At 54.5% G+C, this 21395-nt stretch overlaps 1 protein-coding gene across 6 annotated transcripts; it reads right to left on the bottom strand.

Moving 5' to 3' along the window:
• Positions 1-10228: 10228 nt before the first annotated feature.
• GRB7 (growth factor receptor bound protein 7) lies at positions 10229-18968 on the bottom strand. 6 transcript variants are annotated; one of them, XM_081027136.1, is made up of 15 exons: positions 18673-18968; positions 14412-14568; positions 14149-14299; positions 13810-13966; positions 13564-13685; positions 13395-13472; positions 12953-13090; positions 12508-12618; positions 12221-12319; positions 11855-11935; positions 11631-11747; positions 11384-11444; positions 11194-11281; positions 10995-11088; positions 10229-10747 (listed from the first exon to the last, which is right to left on the bottom strand). In XM_081027136.1, the coding sequence occupies exons 1-15, from the start codon at positions 18914-18916 to the stop codon at positions 10601-10603; spliced, it is 1845 nt and encodes a 614-aa protein (XP_080883262.1). In that variant the 5' UTR covers positions 18917-18968; the 3' UTR covers positions 10229-10600. The 6 variants fall into 6 exon arrangements, with proteins under 6 accessions (XP_080883262.1, XP_080883264.1, XP_080883263.1 ...); XM_081027138.1 differs by having other exon boundaries at positions 18564-18779; XM_081027137.1 differs by lacking the exon at positions 18673-18968 and adding an exon at positions 18406-18502.
• Positions 18969-21395: the final 2427 nt, after the last annotated feature.

The raw sequence follows: 21395 nt of genomic DNA, 5'->3' as shown, positions 1-21395 counted from the left end.
AGACAGGGCCCTTTCTGGTGGGTCTGCTTCTGTGGGTTCACAGAAACCAAATTACTGTGGGTTGCAAAGAATTAGCAGGTCATTTGAAAAGCAGACATCCCTTCACCCAGACTGTGGTTTTGCATGCTCAGGTTCTCAGTCTGTGTGAGCTTTGGTGAGGGATCATTTTGGCTGCTGGAAAAACCATAGCTTAATTTTAACTTTTGGTTGCCAAAGCCACCACACGTGTGGTCTGTGGATGACCCTCGTCTGCAGAATGACGGGTGAGGAAGGGAATGTGGTTTGGGGCTCAGAGCAGCCTTTCCACCAGGAGTGAGGGAGGGAGACCTTGCCGAGAAGTTTTGACACAGCCTGTGCTCACAGCATTCTCATCAGAGTTTCTCAAAAATTCCCTCCCTGCCCAGTGCTGACCTTGCCTCTTGATCCCCCCAAGTTTGAGCTGGAGCCTAACCATTTGGAGCACTGTAAGGTGCCCTACTCTCAATAAAGAGTGTTTACCGAGTCTGCTTCTGAAATGTAGCGTTGCTAACCTTGCCAGAACCAGAATAAGTGCATCCTTGTATCAAAAACAACCCTGCTGATAATTTTCAAAGTTTCTTTATCATGTTTGATTTTTTTACACTGAAAATAAAAAATATATATACTGGTGTGTTTAAAATTAGTCATTGTGCATGCCTATCATTTATAGTTGCTGCTGTCAGAAAATGGAAGGGTTCAATTCTACCTCTAGGGATATTTCTTAATTTAGCCCCTCTGGCTATTGCTTAAAATCCAAGTACCAAGATAAGTGGAATTGTCACCAAAAGAAAGCATCTCCCCTGATACCTTGGTCAGCCTGCCATTGGTATCCTGCTGCTAGCCACCATGTCCCCATAGTGGGGCTCTGGTTCCACTAGTCCTTAGTTCACTAAAGGAACTGGAGGAGATTGGGGCCTTCACCTGACAGGATCGACACATCAAGTACAGTGTCTCCCAGTTCCGAGACACCATCCCACACTCCCTCCCAGCAGCGATTGTTCCTAAAAGATAGGCAAGTCCTGACTTTTTCATCTGTAGGGTCTCAGAAAAATCCATTAGGAAACTCAAGTTACAGTTATTGAACCACATTTAAATATAGTCTTTAGACACCTGGAGGCCCAAACCTAAGGTGTTGCGGGGAAAGCTCCTAGGAGAATGTCATAGGGATCGCACAGCTTTATCCCTGTCTTGGTATCTTCTGTTTTCTCGTAGGAAATGTCAGAAAGAGTTTGAGAGGTGGTCAGACTCATCCAAAACACCTTCCCTTTCCCTCCTGTGGAAGAGGCAGGAGGAAGACATTTCTGAGGTTTAGGATTAGCAAATGTAGGGCAAGGTTGGTGGCAGCTTTTGCTGGCTCTACCTTCAGCACCGTCTCCCTCCATTCGGCACCACCAGGCTGTTTTCAGGATCTCCAACAGGTTTTCCAGCCTCACTACTAAGGGCAGAGAGAGAGGACTGGTACTGCAGCCTGTCTTTGTATTGTAACATTAAATATATTCAAAAATGGCCTCTTGGTAGCTGATTTTCAGTCTTGGAAAGAATTGTATGCAGCTGTTCCCATCTCTGTTCCCTTCCCAAAGCAGAAGCAGTTCAGGGAGGAAGGAGGGAGACAGGGATCCCCTTTGCCAGTGAGCGGAGGAGAGAGATCCATGGCTGGCTGGTGCTGGGGTTGGGACGGAATGGACTTCCAGCCTGAGGACAGTTTCCTTTCCTAATTCTGGGGAACTAATTGGATGCTTTAGAGGGTGGTGGGCCTGTAGGTGGAGGCCACCCTACACCTGCACCCTCCTTCTCCCCCATCACTCAACACAACCAGGCCATTCACACAGGCTGCGTGCCCAAATCTCCACCTGCAGGCAACTGCCACCCAAGGGCAGGCAGGGGAACAAGGACCTATATCTCTTCCCTGCCTCCTGTCCCTGAGCATCCAGCGTCCGAGGGAGAGTGGAGGTGAGAACTTTGGGAAGGCCAGGAAGGCTGAGGGATGGTGCAGGAATACACGAGGCCCAGGACATAAGTTCTGACTGCAGAGCATTCCCAGGTCAGACAGTTGTTTGCATAAAAGCCAAAAGCCACTGCACCTGGGGTGGGGAGGCCCTCTGGGGAGATACTCCCTGGCTTGGGGGAGAGGGGGGAAGGAAGGTGTCATGGAAAGTCCCTGAAGGACACGGGGTGTTGAATTTGCTGCGGTTTTGTTTTTAACTCTGTCTTGACCTGTGAAGTAAGCAGGTGCCTCCCTTCCCCCAAAATAACAGATCTTCCCCCAGAATAACATGAACATACCCCAGGAAAGAGCACTGTAGTGGAAAGAATGGAGGTTAGAGAGCCTGTGGGTGATGTAAAGTGCCCCCCTTCCCCAGGACTGAGGGGGCAGGAAGCCCCAGAACAGCCTTTTCCCATCACCTCGCCTCCCCCCTCAGCCCCCTGGCCCCTGGCCCTGAAGACCTGCCTAGTCAGATAAACCACAGCCCTGGGGGCGGCTGATGGATGGGAACTAGGGGGGCAGATACCACCTCCTCCCCCAGGCCTGTCCTTCCACCAGCTCAATCCCCATGCCACCCCCACTGGAATTACAGTCTCAGCACCTCCACCTCCCTCTTGCTCACAGACCCTAACTGCACTCCCTAGACGTGTGTGTGTGTGTGTGTGTGTGTGTGTGTGTGTGTGTGTAAAGCAGGCAGAGCAGCCTGGTGCCCATTCCAGCTGAGTACTTGTACTCCCAGGTTCCAGTCCCAGCCTTGCCACTCTCTGGGTGACCCTGGGCACTTGGCTTTCTCTCTCTGGGCCTTGATTTTTTTCTCTAGAGTCAGATCTCTGAAGTTTCTTCCAGCGGGAACTTAGCCTGATCAACCCCATTACTCCAGCCAGGCCTTTCCTCTCTAACTCCAGAAACAAGAATAGGAGAGAAGTCCTGTTCCCTGTTCCTTCTCTCCCCATCAATTCAGGCACTGGGACTGAAGTAGGGCTCGGGAGCTAGGGTGATGGCCGCCTGTGATTTTTGCAAGTGATCACTTTCTTAACCGTTCTATGAAATTCCAATCCTGGCCCACAGGGCTGTTGGGGACAGGTAGGTGACAGTGGGAGGCTTTGAAAATGGGCGCTGAGGCTGGTCTGAACTTCGTCCTCTCGCAGGATCTCCTCTTAATTCTGCGTGGACCCAGACACCAGATTCCTGGGTTGGGGGTATCTGGTAGAGGATAGCTTAGGCCAGGCGGAGGGTGGGAAGGGGTGCGGTGCGGTGCGAGGTGGGAGTTGAGGGGGGTGTGAGGGGAGGGGCAGCTGCACTTCTGAGAAACAGCTCGGCATCTCAGCAGCCCGCAGCCTAACCCCCCGCCTGCGGCTTCACAGCTCGCTCCTCCTGCCGCCCACGCCGCTCGGGGCCTCTCCGGGGGTCGGCAGCCCCCGCGAAGGCGGCGACCGCTGGGGTGGAGTGGCAGCTCGGGGAACAGCGGAGTGGAACCCATGGGGGTGGGAAATGGAGGGGGGCGCGGGGAGCATGACTTCCAGGAGTAAAAACCCACCTCTCACTCGGGGTCCTGAGCGCTGGACCTAAGCCCGCCTGTGTGTCCCCCCTCCACCCCCACCCAGGTAGTCTCCCATCACACCCGGGGCAGGATCCAGAAGTGAAACTACTCGGGGTCACAGCCCAGCGCCGCCGCTGTGCCCCGCCCCGCCCTTCCGGGCACTGCAGCCCTGCAGGATCTCCCAGCGCTCCAGCGACTGCAGGGAGGAAGCTGGGGGAGGGGAAGGGGAAGTGCCCCGCGGGACAGTCTGCAGAGCACGGCCTTCTCTCCCGGGGGTGCCCGCTGGTAACCACGAGTGGGAACCTCGAGAGGCGCCGACCTTACACCGGGAGCCGAGGGCGGCGCCTGCACTTTCCTCTACGGCCGCTGGGTGTCACTGCAACCGCGCGGCTGAGCCGGTCCGGGTCGCGTCGTGAGGCGCCGGCGTGGGTCCCAGGGAGGGCGAGGAGCCGAATCCACCACGCCGGCGAGGTCCTGCCTAGCCTTCGCCCCCAGATGCCCTGCTATGCTTGGATCAGGCGCTCAGACCTCCTTTCACCCACCTGGTCTCTGGAAGCCACTACCCAGCCCACCGACTCGCAATGAACAAACTGGCCCTCTTGCGGGGCTACGGGGGTGCTCGTTTCTGTTGCGCCACACGAACCCCACCCCCACCTCCCGCTCCGGCCTCGGTCCGCCAACCTGGGGACCGACGGCGCTGAGCACTAGACCCCAACCAAGCACGCCCCCTGGCGAAGCGGGCCGGCCTTCCCATCGCAGAGATGGAGGTGGCTCTGCGCAGCCGGGCGCCTACAGCACCCCTGATGGCCCAGTGCCCCTCGGTGCCAGCAACCGCGTGCGTGCCGGGTTCTTCCAGGGGGAGGAGGGGCGGAAGGACGTGCGGCGGGTGCAGATCACCTTCCACACGTGCTGCGGAGCCAGAGCGACTGCGGGTTGGATCCCTGGGGGACGAGTCCCGGTGGGATGGGTCCGGGGGTATCCTCACTCCAGGCTCCACTGACTCTTAGGTCACGCCCTATTCACCCAGCCGGCGCTCCGCAGCCTCCCAGCTCTTCCCTTAGATGTGTGGGACGGGGTGCCTCAGCTTGGGAGAAGGAACCCAAAAGGTGGGAACTGCATCAAGACTGATGGGTGAAGAGGGCTGTGGGTGAGCCAAGGCTGGAAGAACGGAGGTACCCTGGAATCCTTTGGAAAACGGGTGGTCTGGTAGGAATGTTCACTTCTACCATGTCCTGGATCTAACTCAGATCACCAGTTGGGCAGGTACATGCAGAGGAACACACCAGGTTTGCTGCAGCTGGGGGTGTGGGGGGAAGGTGCAGACAGCCCACTCCATCCTTGTGTACAGCTTTCCCTAGAATTCCAAGGTCATGGGGCCCAGCTCCATTAAGGACACCCTAGGAGGATCCACCTAGGGGCCTTAAAAGAGTGGCATTGGCCTCCCAATCTCCCTCACTCTCCCCCAAACCACCCAAGATAAACCCAATCCTAGTAAAAACAAACTGCTTACCATGAAAACACAGCTGCAACTAAACAGCCCCTTGGGTGCCCAGCAAAGAAAAACTGCCCCTTCCTTGGGGCAGACGCAGCCCTGCCAGGGGATACTAGCTCAAAGCACACGGGATTAACTCTCAGGCCACATTAGGGCCTGGTAGCGCACAACTTTCTCAGCCCAGATAGTAACGCCACTTCCCAACACCCCTTCCTACATGGAGATCATGGGGGACCCCTGAGGACCAGCCTCAGCCCCAGGATCACCCACTCCCGTGACTCTAGACTCCAGTCTGCAACATCCAACTCTCCCCCAAGATCCAACTCCCTTTCCCTCCTCCCAACATCCCACCCCAGCTGGAAGCTCAGGATCCTCTGTCCTAAGAGGCCACTGCGCACCTCACTCTCAAGCCCCAAAACTGAGATTCTGCCATCAGCACAGGACAGGAAAGCTGACTGCCATAGACCCTACCACTGTGCACGCTGAACCGACTCCTGACTCAGCCCCATTTTCTGTCTGCTGGAACAGATCAGTGTTTCAGTAGTGGGAAGCCTTTATTCTAAATATACCATGAAGCCAAACTCCCAGATATAAAGGCAGTGTTCCCCCCAATGCCACCCTAACCTGCCCCCGACCCTTCTGGAACCCTTGGACTCCAGGAAGCTAGTTAAAAAACTGCTTATGTAGACAGTTCAGAAGAAAGGATCCTTCCTAGTAGCCTTGGTCTCCCGACTCTTTTCCTTCTTCCCTCCTCCCTCAGGGTGCCTGGCCCTGGAGGATAAGGAACCACGTGGGGTCACTGATCCAATGTTAAATCCTCAAGCCTAGACCAGAAGGCCCTTCACCCTGTGAACGCGGAAGTTGCATGGATTCCATTGACCAGGACGTCTGGGGAGCAGAACATGAACTGACCAGAGCTGTGTCCATGGATACCCGACCCAGGGCATCCTAGTGGAGGTAGGTGCCATGCAGGGTGTCAGGCGGGGTCTCTTGTCCGGCTCCCCACATAAGAACGCAGGATATGGTGAGGCCAAAAAGGAACACCCACGGAGCCGTACATAGGGGAGTCACACCACTATATTCTCACTGGCGGCATCCGCCTCTCTGCAATCCGCTCTTGCTAGCTCAGCCACCATCTTCTTGCTAGCCCCCATTTTCTGCTAGCGTAGCCATGGCAGTTATATTAGTTATATTAGTGGCCAATGGCTCACTGGTTACAGCTGACAGCCAACTAGCTATAGCTGATGGCCATCCAATTATAGTTGATGGCTATTTGCTACCTGAGTGAGCACCTTTCCACATGAGGGCGAGAGCCTGGAAACTGCACTCCCGGCTCTGTCCCCACAGTAGGCTCCTCTAGAATCATGCCCACCCATTCCCAAAGTTCAGAAAGTTAGCACCAGCCCGCCCTGCCTTCCACACTTGAGCAGGCAGGAGGCCAACACCCTCCTACAGGCCCCTGGTGCTACCAACGACAGATATGTACCCCGGCACCAGGCTCATGCCAACCATACTAGCCCCAGGAGCTGGGTCTACATGTGCTGCAGGCCACTTAGGGCCAGCCCCCTGGATATGGGCCCTGCATCACCCTCTCTCAAGGCCAGGGTCCCCCTCAGCCTGAAGAGATTAAAGGGCATTTCCCTTTCTTTTCCAAAGTCTTTCTCTGATTTCTGAAATGTTCGTTAAGAAACATGATTTGCATAGTCAAACTCAGTAATTTTATATTAAAAAGGCAGTATCTGCGGCGCCAGCTTCTGCCTTCTCCACCATGTGCCCACCTTCCTCCCACCCACCCAAATGCCCTCATAACCACAAGCCTGCACTATCCAGCACTTCAGCTAGCCTTGGCAGTCCCTCCAGCTGTCTGCACTTAGCGGGTCGTGGTGCTGCCTCTTCGGCGGTGGAGCAGCAGCCTTCCCACATCCTCAGAGCTGGGGAATCTTGTCCTGGGTCCCTCTGATAGCTGGCCCTTAAGGGGCCCTTGTCCCCCACACTCTCCAAGAAGCCGGAGATCTCAGCCAATCACCAAGGATATCCAGCTGCTGATTTCCAATATCCAGCACAGGGCCAAGCCAGCTGCCACCCCTAAGGTCTCCCAGTGGCCCAGGCCCCTGCACAGTGGCCAGCACTGAGAAGGAAGGGGGCAGAGAACAAAGGGCAGGGCAGGGGAGGGCTGAGTTCCACCACCTGCAAGATGGGCTGAGTCTGACCTCTGTCCCTAACTCCATATATGACTTCAGGTGGGTCACCCTCCTTGAGCCTCAGCTTCCCTTTTATAAAATGAGAGTGATATCTGCCTCACATACTCCAATTAGCTGGTTGACAGAGGGCTTTGTCCCCTGCCCTGGGTCCTGTTTTTTTGTGTAGCCTAAACACCTGGACATGCTAAAGAGGTGACTCATTCTGACCCCTTCACTCTCACCACAGCCTGGGTCCCTAGCACCCCTACCTCGGAAGTGGCCCTGGGCATCCATGGCCAACCACAGAGCCAGCACCAGATAGTTTGGGCCTGAGGAGAAGCCAGTGATAGGATGGTTCTGGGAACCATGGCAGGTGGCAGGCGGCATATTGCACTGGTCCCTGCCTCACGTCCTGCTAAAAAGAAACAAAATCTGCACCCTTCTCACACCTGAGCTGCCATTACGTTCTTCAGGGTGAATCCAGCAGGTTCTAGGCTGGAGTGTGGAGGAGGCCTATTTGCCCACCTCTGTCTGACAAGCCTGGCTTCCAAGCCTGGGATTAGCCAAGACTTCATCATGAGTGGCTGTCGGGGCTGCCAAGCCTGGCCCAAGAGCTGGCTGTGGTGGCTGGCCCTTCTCAAGGTCACCTCAGGACAACCCCCCAGCCAGTGACCAGGGCTGCAGAAAGGGAGAGGCTCCCAGGGGAGGACCCCCCTACAGGTCACTTAAGAATTCCACCTGGAATTCAGCTAGGCAAGGGCACCAGGACAGACAGACCTGGTACTCAAATCCGGGTTGAAATCCTGGCTCTGCCACTAACTAGGATTTGGGGAGGGTCTCCTCACTGAGCTTCAAGTTTCCTCACCTACAAAATAGGATCCTACCACCTCGTGCCCAACCAATCTCAAAGATTTGGAGAGAGAGTCTCCAATTTTTTTTTTTTTTAATTTTCAATTGTAGTTGATATTTAACATTATTTTACATTAGTCTCAGGATGACAGCACAGTGGCCAGACATTTACACAATCCATGAAGTGATCCCTGCCTCAGTCCAGCACCCACCCAGCACTACACATAGCTATCACAACTCTACTGACTACATTCCTCATGCTGCACTCCACCACCCCTCCACCACCCCGCTACTTCGTAACTACCAATTTGTACTTCTTAATACCTTCACTTTTTTCATCCATCCCCGCCACCATCTAGAGAGTCTCCATTTAAAAAAAAAGAAATTACCACCGACCGGGTGGCTCAGGTGGTTGGAAGGCCTTTCTCCTAAGGCTGAGATCACCAGTTCGATTCCCACATGGGCCAGTGAGCTGCGCCCTCTACAGCTAAGATTGTGAACAACAGCTCTCCCTGGAGCTGGGCTGACGTCAGCAGATGGAGATTGGCGTAAGCTCCTGGGGCTGCTGAGTGCTGCCACAGGCTACCCTGGGTGGGTGCAGATACCAGCATGGGCCAGGGACCTGTGTCCTACACAACTACACTGAGAAACAAGGCTTGAACCGAACCAGAGTCCGTGGGTTGGAGGGGAGGCAGAAGAAGGGGGGAGAATAAAAAGTAAAATTATTATAAGATTTTCAAGCTTATACAAAATAAGAGCATAATTTAATGAACCCATGTATCCATTACCCAGCTTCAACCAATATCAACTCATGGCCAACCCAAGACTATACCCACCCCTCTCCCCTAACCTCTGGGTTATTTTGAAAACAAAGCTGAGACATCATTTCACCAATAAATACTTCAGAATGGAGTTTTGGACTTAAATAGTTAAAAAAATAATAACCACAATATCATTATCACATCTTAAAAAGTTAAACATAATTACTTCACATCACCAAATATCTTATCAAAGTTCAAATTTCCCCCAATTGCTCATACATGTTTTTTACAGTTAGGTGGTTTGGATTTGAATCAAATAAGGTCAACACATTATATTTGGTTGATATGTCTAAATTTCTTGAAACCTAGAGTCCTCATCTTTTCTTGTAATTTTGTTGTTGTTGGAGAAGAAACTGGGTTATCTGTTCTGTAGTTTCCTGGTCTGGATTTTGGTAATTGTATCCCCATGTGTCATTTCACACGTTCTTCTGTTCCCTGTATTTCCAATAAACTAGTAGTTAGATACAAGTGATCAGGTTTAGGCTTAATTTCTTCACCAAAATAATGCCTAGTTGAGGTTCACATCTGGAGGGCCTCTTTGTGATTTGAAGATTGAGGAGTAGGTTCTGGTGTTGCCAATCTGCTACATTTATTATAAAGCTCTTCCCATCACATAAGAGCTAAAACTGTTAAATTAGACAAAAGTCTTAAGACAAAAACAAAGACTGGCATGGGCAGTGAGCAGAGGCTGGATCCTTCAGGGTGTATCTGGGCATACGTGGAAGTACCAGGGAGCAGGCATTTGTATTTTGGAAAGATCACGTGGGATGTTGAAGGATAGGCTGGAGAGGGCAGCCAGACTCAGAGGGCTGAGTGCTGTAGGATTCCATAAATGCTTTCTGGAGGGGGCAGAACTAGAAGGATAGAAAACAGATCTGGCATTGGGGAGGAGGGAGAGGGGTTGACACAGGGACTTGTAATGGAGCCGTTGTGTGACCGGATGGTGGTGGTACAGGCATACCTGTGTGTTGTCGCGACTCATTATTCCACCAGTTAGCCCAGGACTTGTAGTAGAGCATAAGGATGTTGCCTGACTCATCTCCAATGCCCAGACCCTATTAGAGTTATCTCTGTAGCTTTAGGCCCTATCAGGAAATCTCACCTGGATGACAGTCCCTTGTCCATTTATTCATTTAACAAGCAATTATTGGGCACCCTCTATGCACCAGGATCCACGCTGGGTACTGGAGACTCTCAGATGACCAAGACCACCCTTGCCCTCAGAAACATCCAGGCTAGCCAGTACGTGGCCTCTATCCACCTGACACGTTCACCAAGACCTGGTGCCCACCTGTCCTGCTCCCCTTCTCTACCCCAGCTAGCCAGATCTTGCCAGACAGAACTCATAGGTGTATCCAAAAATAATCTTTATTGTCACTAGTATAAAACACAGCAGATCAACTGGCCTCTCAGTCTGTACAAAGTGTGGAGCAAAGATCCCCTGGGCTGCCCCACTTCTCCTATAATGCCCTGTCCCAGGGCAGTGCCCAGAAGCTCCCTGAAGGGGAGAGGGCCACCCCAAGTGCCTTCCCTTGAGGAGAGGGGTTGAGGTTGGACTGGGTGGGGGGTACTTTCTGCCTCAGGGAGGCAAAGGAGCAGAGGTGAAAACTGGAGTGGAGAAACCTCCAATAATTCACAATGCTGTCCCCGCCCTCTGCACCCTCCGAGTCTGGCCTATGAGCACGGGACTGAGACACATGCCTGCGTCTGCGGTGGTCAGAGGGCCACGCAGGTACAGCAGTGGCGCAGCAAGCAGGGCAGGATGCCGCGGTTCAGCTGGTGGAACTCCACGAGCTGCAGCAGGTCGGTGAAGCGAGTCTGGCCCTCGTCCATGCTGAAGTAAAGGCGGCCCTCCTCCTCGCTCTGGGGTATGGCCATAGGGGGTAGGTAGTCAGGCAAGGATGTGAACTTGAAGGGCTCCCTCCTGGGCCAGGGCTAAGGTCCCCACTGCTTGTGCAGGGAGAAAGGAGAGAGCAGGAGACCCCAGACACCTGGGGACCAAGGATGCAGGGCACTTCCTGCAGGGGCCTGATGGGGACGACAGGCTACTAGGAGTCCTGCGTCTCCACTGCAGGAATCTAGGACTCTTGGGAAGGGACAGATTACTCACCGGTAGAATGAGATAATGCTTGACTTTCTGCAGGTGGCACAAAGAGAGGACAAAGCCCTGTGGGTTCCGCTGACTCTCTCGGACCAGGAACAGACTGCCAGGAGACAGGGCAACATTAGCTGAGGACACACGGCTGCCGTCCTCCCCCAGGGTCTCTCTTACCCCTGGGCCTGCTGCCCTGCCCAGCCCTGCCCCTTACCCATCTACAAGGCCCTGCTGTGTGATGAGTCGCTGGCTTTCCTCGCGGGAAATGCGTCCATGGAACCAGGGTTGGGTGCGGTGGATGGCTGGGGTGAAGTGGAGACAGATGGGACCTCCATACTAACCAGCCCCACCAGAAATGCTCAGAGAACCATGACAGCCCCCAGGGATGCTGGGCCCTCACCCACCTGCACTGAGGCTTGTTCCTGAGCATGGGGTGGGCAGGCTGAAACGGTGGTTCGTCTTCTTCTGCAGAGCAGAGGGGGACACAGTGGGGGGTGTCAGGGATGTTACACCACCCCTCAAGAATGTAGAGCCCCTTTGTGCCTTTGTGCAGCTGAGGGCCTCCCCTCACCCCTTGTCCTCCCACTCCATGGAAACCCATACGGAGAGAGGTCCCCAGTACAAATATGCAGATGGGTGCAGGCCCCTCACCCTCCAGGCATGGGCCTCCTCCAGGGCTGCACTCAGAGCCTCCCGGGGGTTTTCAATGACACGCCCAGCATGGCCAGAGAAGTCCATGGCCACCAGGGTATTATCCGAGACACTCCTCTGCAAATGGGATAGGATGGGAAGTGGAGGGGTCAGAATGGGGCCCAAGTATCCCAGGGATGGGGCCTGGGTACCCACCCCCAGCTAATGCCCTTCTGCACACTCACCAGGGGTGGGGACCCCACACAGGATGGGCGTAGATGGCGAGACTGTGCCTGCTGATAATTCTTATACAGCTGCACCCCATACTAGGGGATGGAGAGAGAAAGCAGGCCTGAGGTCAAGCAGGTGCTAGGCTCTGGGCTGTGACACCCTCCAGACCAGGCCCCCCAGCAGCAGAGTTGTGTCTCTGCCCCTGGATAAGGAGCTTTCTGAAGCCAGAGCTTCGACTCCAGCCTTGAACCAGGGATTCTAAGAGAGCAAGGCTGTGATGCCCCCTCATTCTGGAGACTTCCTGAGGGCAGATCTATCATTCCTCCCTCATGCTGAGGACCCCAAAGGCAGGGCCTTTGGTGAGAGGTGAGAGGCCTCACCTTGAAGAGGCGGAAGGCAGCTAACCAGCATGTGCGGCTCTGCTCATCCTCACTGCAGAAAACGCGAAGCCCCTTGTGGCCATTTCGAAGCTTGTTTGGCTGTGGGGAGAGGACACTGGCTGGTTCCATATCTGCCTTTAGGACCAGATGTCTGTCTCCCAGTCTCCATAGGGCAGGGTATGATGCAGGGAGGAGTCTGGGTGTCCCAAATGGAGCTCAGGACCTCCAGGTAGAATCCTGGGGACAGAGCAGGTCCTGTTCCCTCCCAGCCAGGCCAGGGTCTTCACCTTGATACAGAAGCCAAAGTCTGTGGGCATCCCGTACAGCTTGCGACCCTGGGTCACCACATACACGTTGGATTCGTTCACGTCTGCTACGTACTGCAGGTGCCTTGGATCCTGCACAGCACAGGTGAGCAGGACTTGGCACAGGTGAACCCTATCCACAGATTACTGCCCCCCTAAGCCAGCTGCAGAGGTTTCAGGCCCAGAGAGGGGCACAGAAGTGCCCCAGTTCATATAGCAAATAGAAGTAGAGCCAGTACTCAGACTCAGTTCACCTGCATTTCCCACTGCTACCTCCTGGGCAGGTAAGCTGGGCGGGAAAGAGAAGCAGTGAGGGTCTCAGAGCCCAAGGGGAGAAAGGTCAAGGATTTCCAACAGGAAAGGGCAATGCCTAGAAGGAGCAGGATGCGGCATCCTAGGGGTTGGGGAGTTGCCCTCAATACCTCACCTTGGAGGTGCCCTTGGTGGAGTAATAGAGGCCAGACCGGCGCAGGAAGCAGAAGAAGCGTTTCCAAAGCTTGCGTCCTGACCCCCGCAGCTGCAGGAAGCCCTGGATCTCTGGGAAGCTGCCGGCATTCAGGAAGTTCTAAGACCAGAAGAGGGCAGGAAGAGGGTGAGAGGCCTAGAGGGGGGGCACGGACACACAGATAGACACACACACACACACACAAGTGCCTTTACAAAACCCCTTTTATGAGAGGAGGTTCTCCACGTGCATTTACTGTCCCCATTTAACAGACGAAGAAACTGACACTCAAGCAGGGAAAATGACGCGTTCACAATCACTTACGACTGCGCTGGGCTCACAAAACCCAGCTAAGAAGGGGCCAAGAAGCAATGGGGATTCTAGGGAATTACGACTATGCTGTGAAATGAGGCTGTCCCTTCACCTGGATGAGGTCTTCATGGGATACACCCGTGTGTGTGTCCAGACAGCTGGAGACCATCTTTTCTGGGAACAGAGAGTGCTGGGGGAGAAAGGAGTCAGGAGTCAGGGGCTGAGGGTCCAGATAGGGCATCAGGGTGTCCCAGAGCTCCCCCCCCACCCCCAGCACTCACTGGGGAGCTCTTGAACAGTTCATACTTGGCGAAGTTTTTTCGGAAAACAAAGCGGCTGTCTCCGCCGATAGGCCAGGCAGCCTGCACTTCCACCACTGACTCATGGTCCTCCAAGCCCCGCTCTGGAATCAAGGGCAAAAAGAGGGGTCAGTGGAAACCAGCCAAGGCCTCTCGGATGAGCCATCTCCCTAGCCCAAATGGGAAGCATGTCCTCCCAGTCCAGGCAGACCCTGCACCTCAACTCACCCAGTGCTAGATGGGGGTGGCACTCCACCAGCCCCCAGTTCTCATCACTGAGGGCGTGAGCTCGCTGCACCAACATTTCACATACATAGCGTGCCGTGGCACCTGCCGCCACCTCCACCGACCGACAGGCCCCATCTTCGCTGTACACCTTTACTACCTGCACCCCAGGAATTGCAGATTCCTTGAGGAAGGGCAAAGGGTGGTCCTTTCCCTTCCCCCATCTGCTATACCCTCAGGGACACCTGATCAAATCCCCCCACCTTCACAGAAGTAGCACTATATCCACCTCGTCCCACAACACCTCCACATCCCTGCCTTCTCTTTCCCAGGACAACTCACATGGGGGCAGCTGGCGTCTCGAGGGAGCAGCCCCCTTGCACTAGAGGGCCCCCCGAGAATGGGGCTCTGCGAAGAAGGACTGCAGAGCTCGGGGAAAGGGTTGGGGATGGAGGGTAGAGAGGTCGTCCGCAGCTCCTCCTCTCGAAGTTTCCTGTGTGGGGCGGGGAGGAGTTGACTGCAAGCTTCTAGGTATGACCGCCTGCCCTCCTGCCCCCCCGGCCCCCCCCCCGCCAGCCCTCCTCAGCCCCAGCACCCCATTGTACCTGCTGGTGGGAATAGGCAGAGGCTGAGACCTCTTCACCTCCCCAGGCAGAGGGGTATCGGGAGGTGGAGGAGTCCCAGGAGGGGTCCCAGGGGCTGGGTACAGGTCTTCTGGGGAGCTGCTGCGATGAGGTGGAGACAGACCCAACTCCATGACATCTGAAGGAGAAGAGGGGGCTGAATGAACCTGCTCTTGTGCCTTTGTCTTGGGGAGAGGAGCCAAGAGGACCCAGACTTCCTGATTTCACATAGATGTCAGGTGCCGCTCAGAGTTTACCCAGTACCTCATTGTTTCCCTTCTAACCGGAGTTTCCCTGGAAACTTTGGAAAAAGAAAAGTTAGCCCATTTTACAAAAGGGGGCACCAAGTCCCTGAGAAGGAAGCAGTCTTGCTCCCATCACAGGTGAGCCAGGGAGAAGAACCCAGTGTTGGGACACCTAGTCCAGTGCTCTTCTCTTCCTTTAGCCCCAAGTTGTCCAGGACAAGAGCTAAGAGGGTCCCCCAACTACAAGCTGGGCAACAGCAACAGATTCCAGGACCCACAGATGTGTCTGAGGCTCAAGCTCTCCGTGTCAGAGCAAAGGGCCACTCCTCTCTCTCCGAGCGTGGGGCACTCACTCCTCTGGGCTCTGCCCCAGGTTCTTCCAGTGCTTTGTTGCCAGAGCCTGTTGTGGCAACGCCTGCCCAAGTGCTGAGTGATGCTGAGGGGAGGAGGTGAGTAAGAACAGGTACCAGGGGGGCAGGTTCAGCTGCAGTGGGATGGGGAGGGCTAGCCTGGGGCCCTTGCCCCAGCAGCCCCCAAACCCGCGTGCCCTCCCCAGGCCATTCCTCCTTCCCAACTTTCTTGAAGCCCCAATGCCACACCTACCATCTCTGAGAAGCCTTCCTGAATTTTCTACATTCAGTTGGAAAGGCTCCCAAGGCACTGCACTGGGGCTTCCTTGCCAATTACTGTGCACCTGTCTTATCAACCCACTCGGCTCTCCTAGGCAGGGCCAGGGTCTTCCCCAGTCTTAGCACCCACCCACAGGTGCTGCATGGGTACCCAGGATGAGTAAGGATAGGAGAAATGGGGCAAAGATGCCACTGGGGCTAGAGGTAATGCAGGCCCCTTCCCCACAGGAACCAAGATCCCTTTGGCTGGGCTGAGACCAGGGAGGACCTGGGAGATGTCACCGGTTCCAGGCCCCTGCCTGCTCTCCAGACCCTGGGCTGTGTTGTTAGGCTGCGTGGGGCATTGGGATTGACCCCCCAGAATGGGGCACGACCCTGACCCTTAAGTGTGGGTATGAGGGGACTTGGGGGACAGCTGAGTCAGGGTGGGGCGGGATGGTACTGCCTGGGGCTCTCCATTCAACCTTGACTCATCTGCACAACTTCCTGGCTTAAGAGAAACACAAACAACCCTGCCTCTCCACACCGCCTCCACTCCCGCCCCCAACCTACCAGCCTGGAAGGAATAGGGAAGGCACTGGGCAAGGAACACAGCAGGGGATGAGGAGGAGGAAGAGGAGGATACAGGGCCTGAGGCTCCTTTGACATCATCTCTTCCTCCTCACTCTTGGCCTACCTCCACATCTCCAGTCCAGGTGGAACCTGCAATCTGTCCCCAGTCCAGTAACCACCACCCAACCCAGGAGCCCCCCCACCCGGACAAGAGCGAAGAAAAATCAGGCCTGGATTTAGAGGCCCATCAGTAGTGGAGCCATCCTCCCAGGGGCGTCCCTCACTCACCCAAAGAAAGCTTGCATTGCTCCCTCTCCTGTCTGGGGCCTCCCGGGCTTTCATTCTGCTGCTGCTGCCCACCCCTAGCACCCAGGACTCAGCCAGCTCACGAGACTCATCCACATCACTCCTGGGGGATGAAGGCCCTCCTAACACATTCTCCTAGTGTCCTGGCAAGAGGTGGAATCCAGGAGCAGGAGCAGAAAGTCAAGACACCCAGGAGGACAGACAAGCAGACAAGGAAAGGTCCAGGAGGGAGAGCAAAGGGAGGGGCTCAGGATCCTGCTGGGAAGGGGAAGATATTCCCACCATTGATCATGATAGACACCAGTACATCAACACCAAAACACAATGCTTCCACTCTCTCCTGTCAACGGACGTGGTGACTTCATTGGAAGGACTAGGGAGGGGGTTTGCAGAGGCTACCCCTTCAGGAAGCCAGAGGCCCATGGGGGGGGGGGGGTTGTCTGGGTCCTCCGCCATCCCAGATGGAAGAGGAATCAGGGCAGTGTTTGGAAGGGGAGAGGGCAGATTTAAAGCAGATTAGTATGGCCTCAAACTTGGGTTTGGTCTTCAGATCCCTCCACCCTGCCTCTTCCAGACCCTTCTAAGACAAAGAGAAGAGTGGCACAGTCAGGACTAAAGAGATGAAATGGGAGAACCAGGGTCCCAGCTGTGGGGCCTGGACAAGCCTCCTTCCCAAGAGAGCTGAAGCTTTCAAACTGGGGCCTTAGAAATTCGCTTCTGCTGAAGAAGCCAAACCCCAAAATCAATCTGTCCCCTCAACAGTGCAAGTCCAAGCAGCGGCTTTCCCCACCGCCTCTCCTTCCCCCGCGGCTCCGGCCCCACCTTCCTTCCTTCCCTCCCTGCCTGCCTCCTGCCTCCTTGTTTACTTCCTGAATCTTGCCCCACCTGGCTGGCCCCAAGGGCGGGTGGCAAGGCCCAGTGTTTAAGGCCGACAGAAAACAAGGCCACGTTCGGTGCTTCCCAGGGTGGGGGGAGGGGCTCGCAGGACAGACGCCTGGGCTGGGGCCCTGGACGTGGAGGGGAAGACCGGGTCTGGCCCAGAACTCCATGCCCCGCCCCCGTCGCGATTGATTGTAGCGGGGAAGGCTCAACTTTTGGGGGAGCTCTTAGGGTGCAGGGCCCAGATAAGGAGGCGGGAAACCCGTATGTGACCCGGAGTTGGGGGGAGGGACCTGGACTTTGAGGCCCCGCCTACTCCCTCGCTCAGAAAAAAAAGCCCAGTGGGAGAAGGGGGGGCAGCTCTTTTAAAGTTTAATTTGGTAAGAATGCTAGAGTGTCTGTGGAGTTAATCATTACAGGCTGCTTGCCTTCGTGGAGGGTCCCCCCGGGGGGGGTATCAGGGGTAGAGGGGAGAGCAGAGTCCATGACAGGCAGACCAAGAGGGGGCATTCTTGAGTGGCAATGGGGTTAGGACACCTTTCAACCACGGACAGGTGCATTCTCCATCCTCAACGTGCCAGGGAGACCCAGAGTGGGACCTGGGTCTTTCTCCAGCCTATTCAAACAGACCAGACCATCTCCCCCCCTTTGCCCCCCAACACACACACTCTCCCCAGGTCGCGCTGTGCGGCTGACCACCCCAGCAGCCAGGTCTCCTGCCTTTCCAGCCCACTTTGTTCTGAAGCCAGGAGGGACCCCGGGCCTTCCCCGCCCCCATTCTCCCATTCGAGAGCTGGACCCTGTGTTCCTGAACACAGATACAATCCGGAGAGACGAAGCTCTAGCAACGTAGAGAATCCTTCTTTAACTGCCCTCCAAACGAGACCCTCCCTCCCGCCGCAGAGATGTCTGTCTTTAGTAAAAGACTTGGGGAAACTTAAACTGAGGTAAAAATCAGGCTGAGCAAGGGAGTGACGCCGGGGCAGCTTCCTCGGTATTCGGACCCCCTTCCTAGCTCGTCTTCTGAGAATGGGGATGGGGAGGGGCTAGTTTCAGCGGGAAAGCCGCGTCTCCCGGAGTAGTGAATCTGACATCGAACTTCCCCGTCCCCATGTGCTAGTTGATCCGGGGGGCGGGGGGGAGAAAGTTGGGTATAGAGAGGGAAGGAACGGTTGGAGAGGACAGGAAATGAGAATAGGGAAAGGCTGAGGGCAGACGGTGAGGAAGGGGAGGGATGGGGGGCTAGAGGAAAAGAGAGAAAGGCCGCCGGAGTAACACAGCAGGAGACCGAATCTTCCCATATTGACCCCGGTCCTGACGGTGTTCCCCACCCTCCCAAAATGAAATGCCCGCTTTGGTCCTTACCTGGACCCGGGGCGTTGGTAACACCTGGCTGGGGCCTCCGATTTGGGGAGGGAGACGCCAGGCCCTTAACTACCTGTCCCCCTCCTGCCCCCGCCCTTGGACTGACATCACTGAGGGGGGAACAGGAGAGGGAGCCAGTTGGCCGCCCGGACGCTCACCTGGGCAGCCAGCCAGCTCCTGGCCCTGAGACGGGCACAGCCTGGGGCCCCGGTGCGGCTGGGGGGCGGGGTGCAGGTTGTCGTCTGGGACTGATCTCTGTCCCCTTACCTGTAAAAACCTCAGCAGGAGTAGCAGGACACAGAGTCCGAAGTCCGGCACAGTCTAGGGACCCCAGACACCTGGACTTGATTTCAAATCCGCTCCCTCTTCTGTACAGGTGGTAGGAGGGTGTCCCGCCTTTGGACGTAGAAGTGAGGGCGGGGGGAGGGTGAGCCCAGTGTGTACCCGCTCCTGGCGCAAGGAAACTAAAATTATCTTGGGCAGGTGGGGGTGGGGCCTGGAGGAGGGGCATGGGAGGAGGAAGCTTAGGCTGGGCGGGGACTCCCTGAAACTCTACGCCGGCTGGGATTGTTTTTACCCTTCTTAGCCTGGCAGCAGGTGCCAGGGGAGAGGCGGAGACAGTCGAACTGAATAGCCTCAAGAGCTAAGACCTCACAGCCTGGGAGGGAGGGACTGGGGGCGAGGTGAGAAGAAACGGCCCCGCCCACTTTTCCCCTTGCCCCCCCCCCCCAAACCTGGAGTGTTCATTGGCCAAGCCTGGGGGCCTGCTCTGGGTCCCACCCCCTGGGCCAAAGGGCGCTCTACAAAAGGGGGCCGCCAATCAGAGGAGTGTCCGGCAACACGGCCTGCCCCTTGACCTCCAGCCACAGCCTGGCCGCCCGGGTTGCATCTTGGCTCCTCAGAGGCAAGGAGGGTATGTCCTGAGCCAAATGCAGGGGCTTAGCTTCTCCTGAAATTGAAGGGGTAATTCATGGTCTCTTGGTAGGGAAAGCTTTGGCCAGGTGCCAGGGTGCTCCCCTAGAGCGCTCACTTTAGCTCTCTCCTTTTGCACTAGGCAAACACTGGGGTGTGGAGGGGAGGACCTGGGAGGCTGAGATCAAAAGCAGAGGCCACCTCCCAGCCTGAAGTGGGTGATAGTTGGGTAAACAAAACAATCCATAGGGTGATAAGAGATCTGCCCTGGGAGACCATGAAAAGTGGCTCCAGACACTTTTCCAGTGGAGAAAGCCTCCACGTTCTCCAAACTATATTTTCCTCTTAAAAACCAGTGTGAGTGGACTAAGCAAAGAAGTGGGGAAGGGGGCAGGTCACCTGGGCCATGGAGTAGCTTATGGAAAGCACAGTAGACAGTTCACTCAGTCATTCCTTCATTCAATATTTGTTAAGAACCTATTCTAAGCCAAACCCATGCTTGGTACTGGGGATCCAGTGGTAAGCAACAAAAACAGGCGACGCCCTTGTCCTCATGTGGCCCAGTCGGGAGACTGATGCTAATCAAAGAATTATACAAATAATAAGAAACAACAGGTGACAAACGATGCTGGGAGAATGACTCACCCTGGGAGTTAGAGATGACTTCTCCCTTGAGGTGACATTTGAGCAGAGGGGAAGCTGTCTGGGGCAGAGAAGTGGCTGCGGAAAGTGTGGGGAAAGGCAAGTGCTTTGGACTCAGCTGTGTTTCTCAAAGTGTAGCCGGTGACCACCAGCCTCTACATCTCCCTAGGCTTATATAAAAAACAGATCCAGGTGCCCCTCCCTACCTACTGAATCTGTTTCTGGGGCCAAGACCCAGGAATGTGTGGTATTGACAAGCCCTCAGGTGGTTGTTCTGTGAACCAGGTTTAAGAGCCATCCATCCTGTCTGTCCAGACCAGCAGGAACTACGTGTGGGCAGAGGCCAGACCCTGTAGGGTCTACCTGGGTTTAAATAGAGGCACAGAGGAATAGGCAGATCTTTATTTTGGAAAGATCACTCTGGATGTTGAAGGATAGTTTAGAAAGGGAAGCCAGAGGACTGAGTGTATAGGATTCCATTAGGGCTTTCTGGACCGAGTGGAACTAAAACAAGCAGATCTGGGGTTGGGGCAGGGTGGAGAGAGAGGGTCACAGGGACTTGTAGGAGGTAATGCACTGTTGTGTATCTTGGTGATGGTGGTGGATATACAACTGTGTGTCAGAACTCACAGAAAGGTACACTCAAGAGGGTGAATTTTACTGTATATAAATTGTATCTGAATTTTTTTAATAAAAAAAGAAACAAAAAATAGATGTATAGGTCAGTGGAACAGAATCAAGAGTCCAAATATGAACCCTTACATTTCTGGTCAATTGATTTTTGACAAAGATGCCAAGACAATTCAGCAGGGGAAAAGGATAATCTTTTCAATAAATGGTTCTGGGACAAATGAATATCCACATGCCTAAAGATGAATTTTGATCCTTACCTGACACCATGTATGAAAATTAATTCAAAATAGATCATAGACCTAAACATAAGAGCTGAAACTATAAAACTTCTAGAAGAAACCAATGGAGAAAATCTTTATGACCTTGTATCTCACATACAACAGCAAAAGTACAGGTGACAAAAGAAAAAAATTGGTCAATTAGACTTCATCAAAATTAAAATTTTTTGCCTTCCAAAAAACATTACTGGGGCAGCTGGTTAGCTCAGTTGGTTGGAGCGCTAGCTTTTAACAACAGGGTTGCCTGTTCAATCCCCACATGGACCAGTGAGCTGCGCCCTCCACAACTAGATTGAAACAACTACTTGACTTGGCGCTGATGGGTCCTGGAAAAACACACTTAAATAAAGAAAAGTTAAAAAAAAGACATAACTAAGAAAATTAAAACAAGAAACTTGTCAAACATTGGGAGTAAATATTTACAAGTCATCTATCCAGTTAGGGACTTTGCATTTAGAATAAAAAATGCTTACGAATCAGTAATGGACAACCCAGTTAAAAATGGGCAAAATATTTTTTTTTTTT

This window comes from Rhinolophus hipposideros (genome assembly GCF_964194185.1).
Source record: "Rhinolophus hipposideros genome assembly, chromosome: 20".
Classification (NCBI taxonomy): Eukaryota; Metazoa; Chordata; class Mammalia; order Chiroptera; family Rhinolophidae; genus Rhinolophus; species Rhinolophus hipposideros.
Note: the sequence above shows the minus strand (reverse complement) of the source record. Positions and strands in the feature narration are given on the sequence as shown.

Excerpts from the sequence above, each read along its gene's own strand:
- GRB7 (XM_081027136.1), bottom strand. The coding sequence starts at position 18,916 with ATGCCCCTCCTCCAGGCCCCACCCCCACCTGCCCAAGATAATTTTAGT. Across the intron at positions 13,091-13,394 it reads CCCATGAAGACCTCATCCAG|AACTTCCTGAATGCCGGCAG; the intron begins GTGAAGGGACAG and ends TTCTGGTCTTAG. Across the intron at positions 11,936-12,220 it reads CTGCCTTCCGCCTCTTCAAG|TATGGGGTGCAGCTGTATAA; the intron begins GTGAGGCCTCTC and ends TCCATCCCCTAG.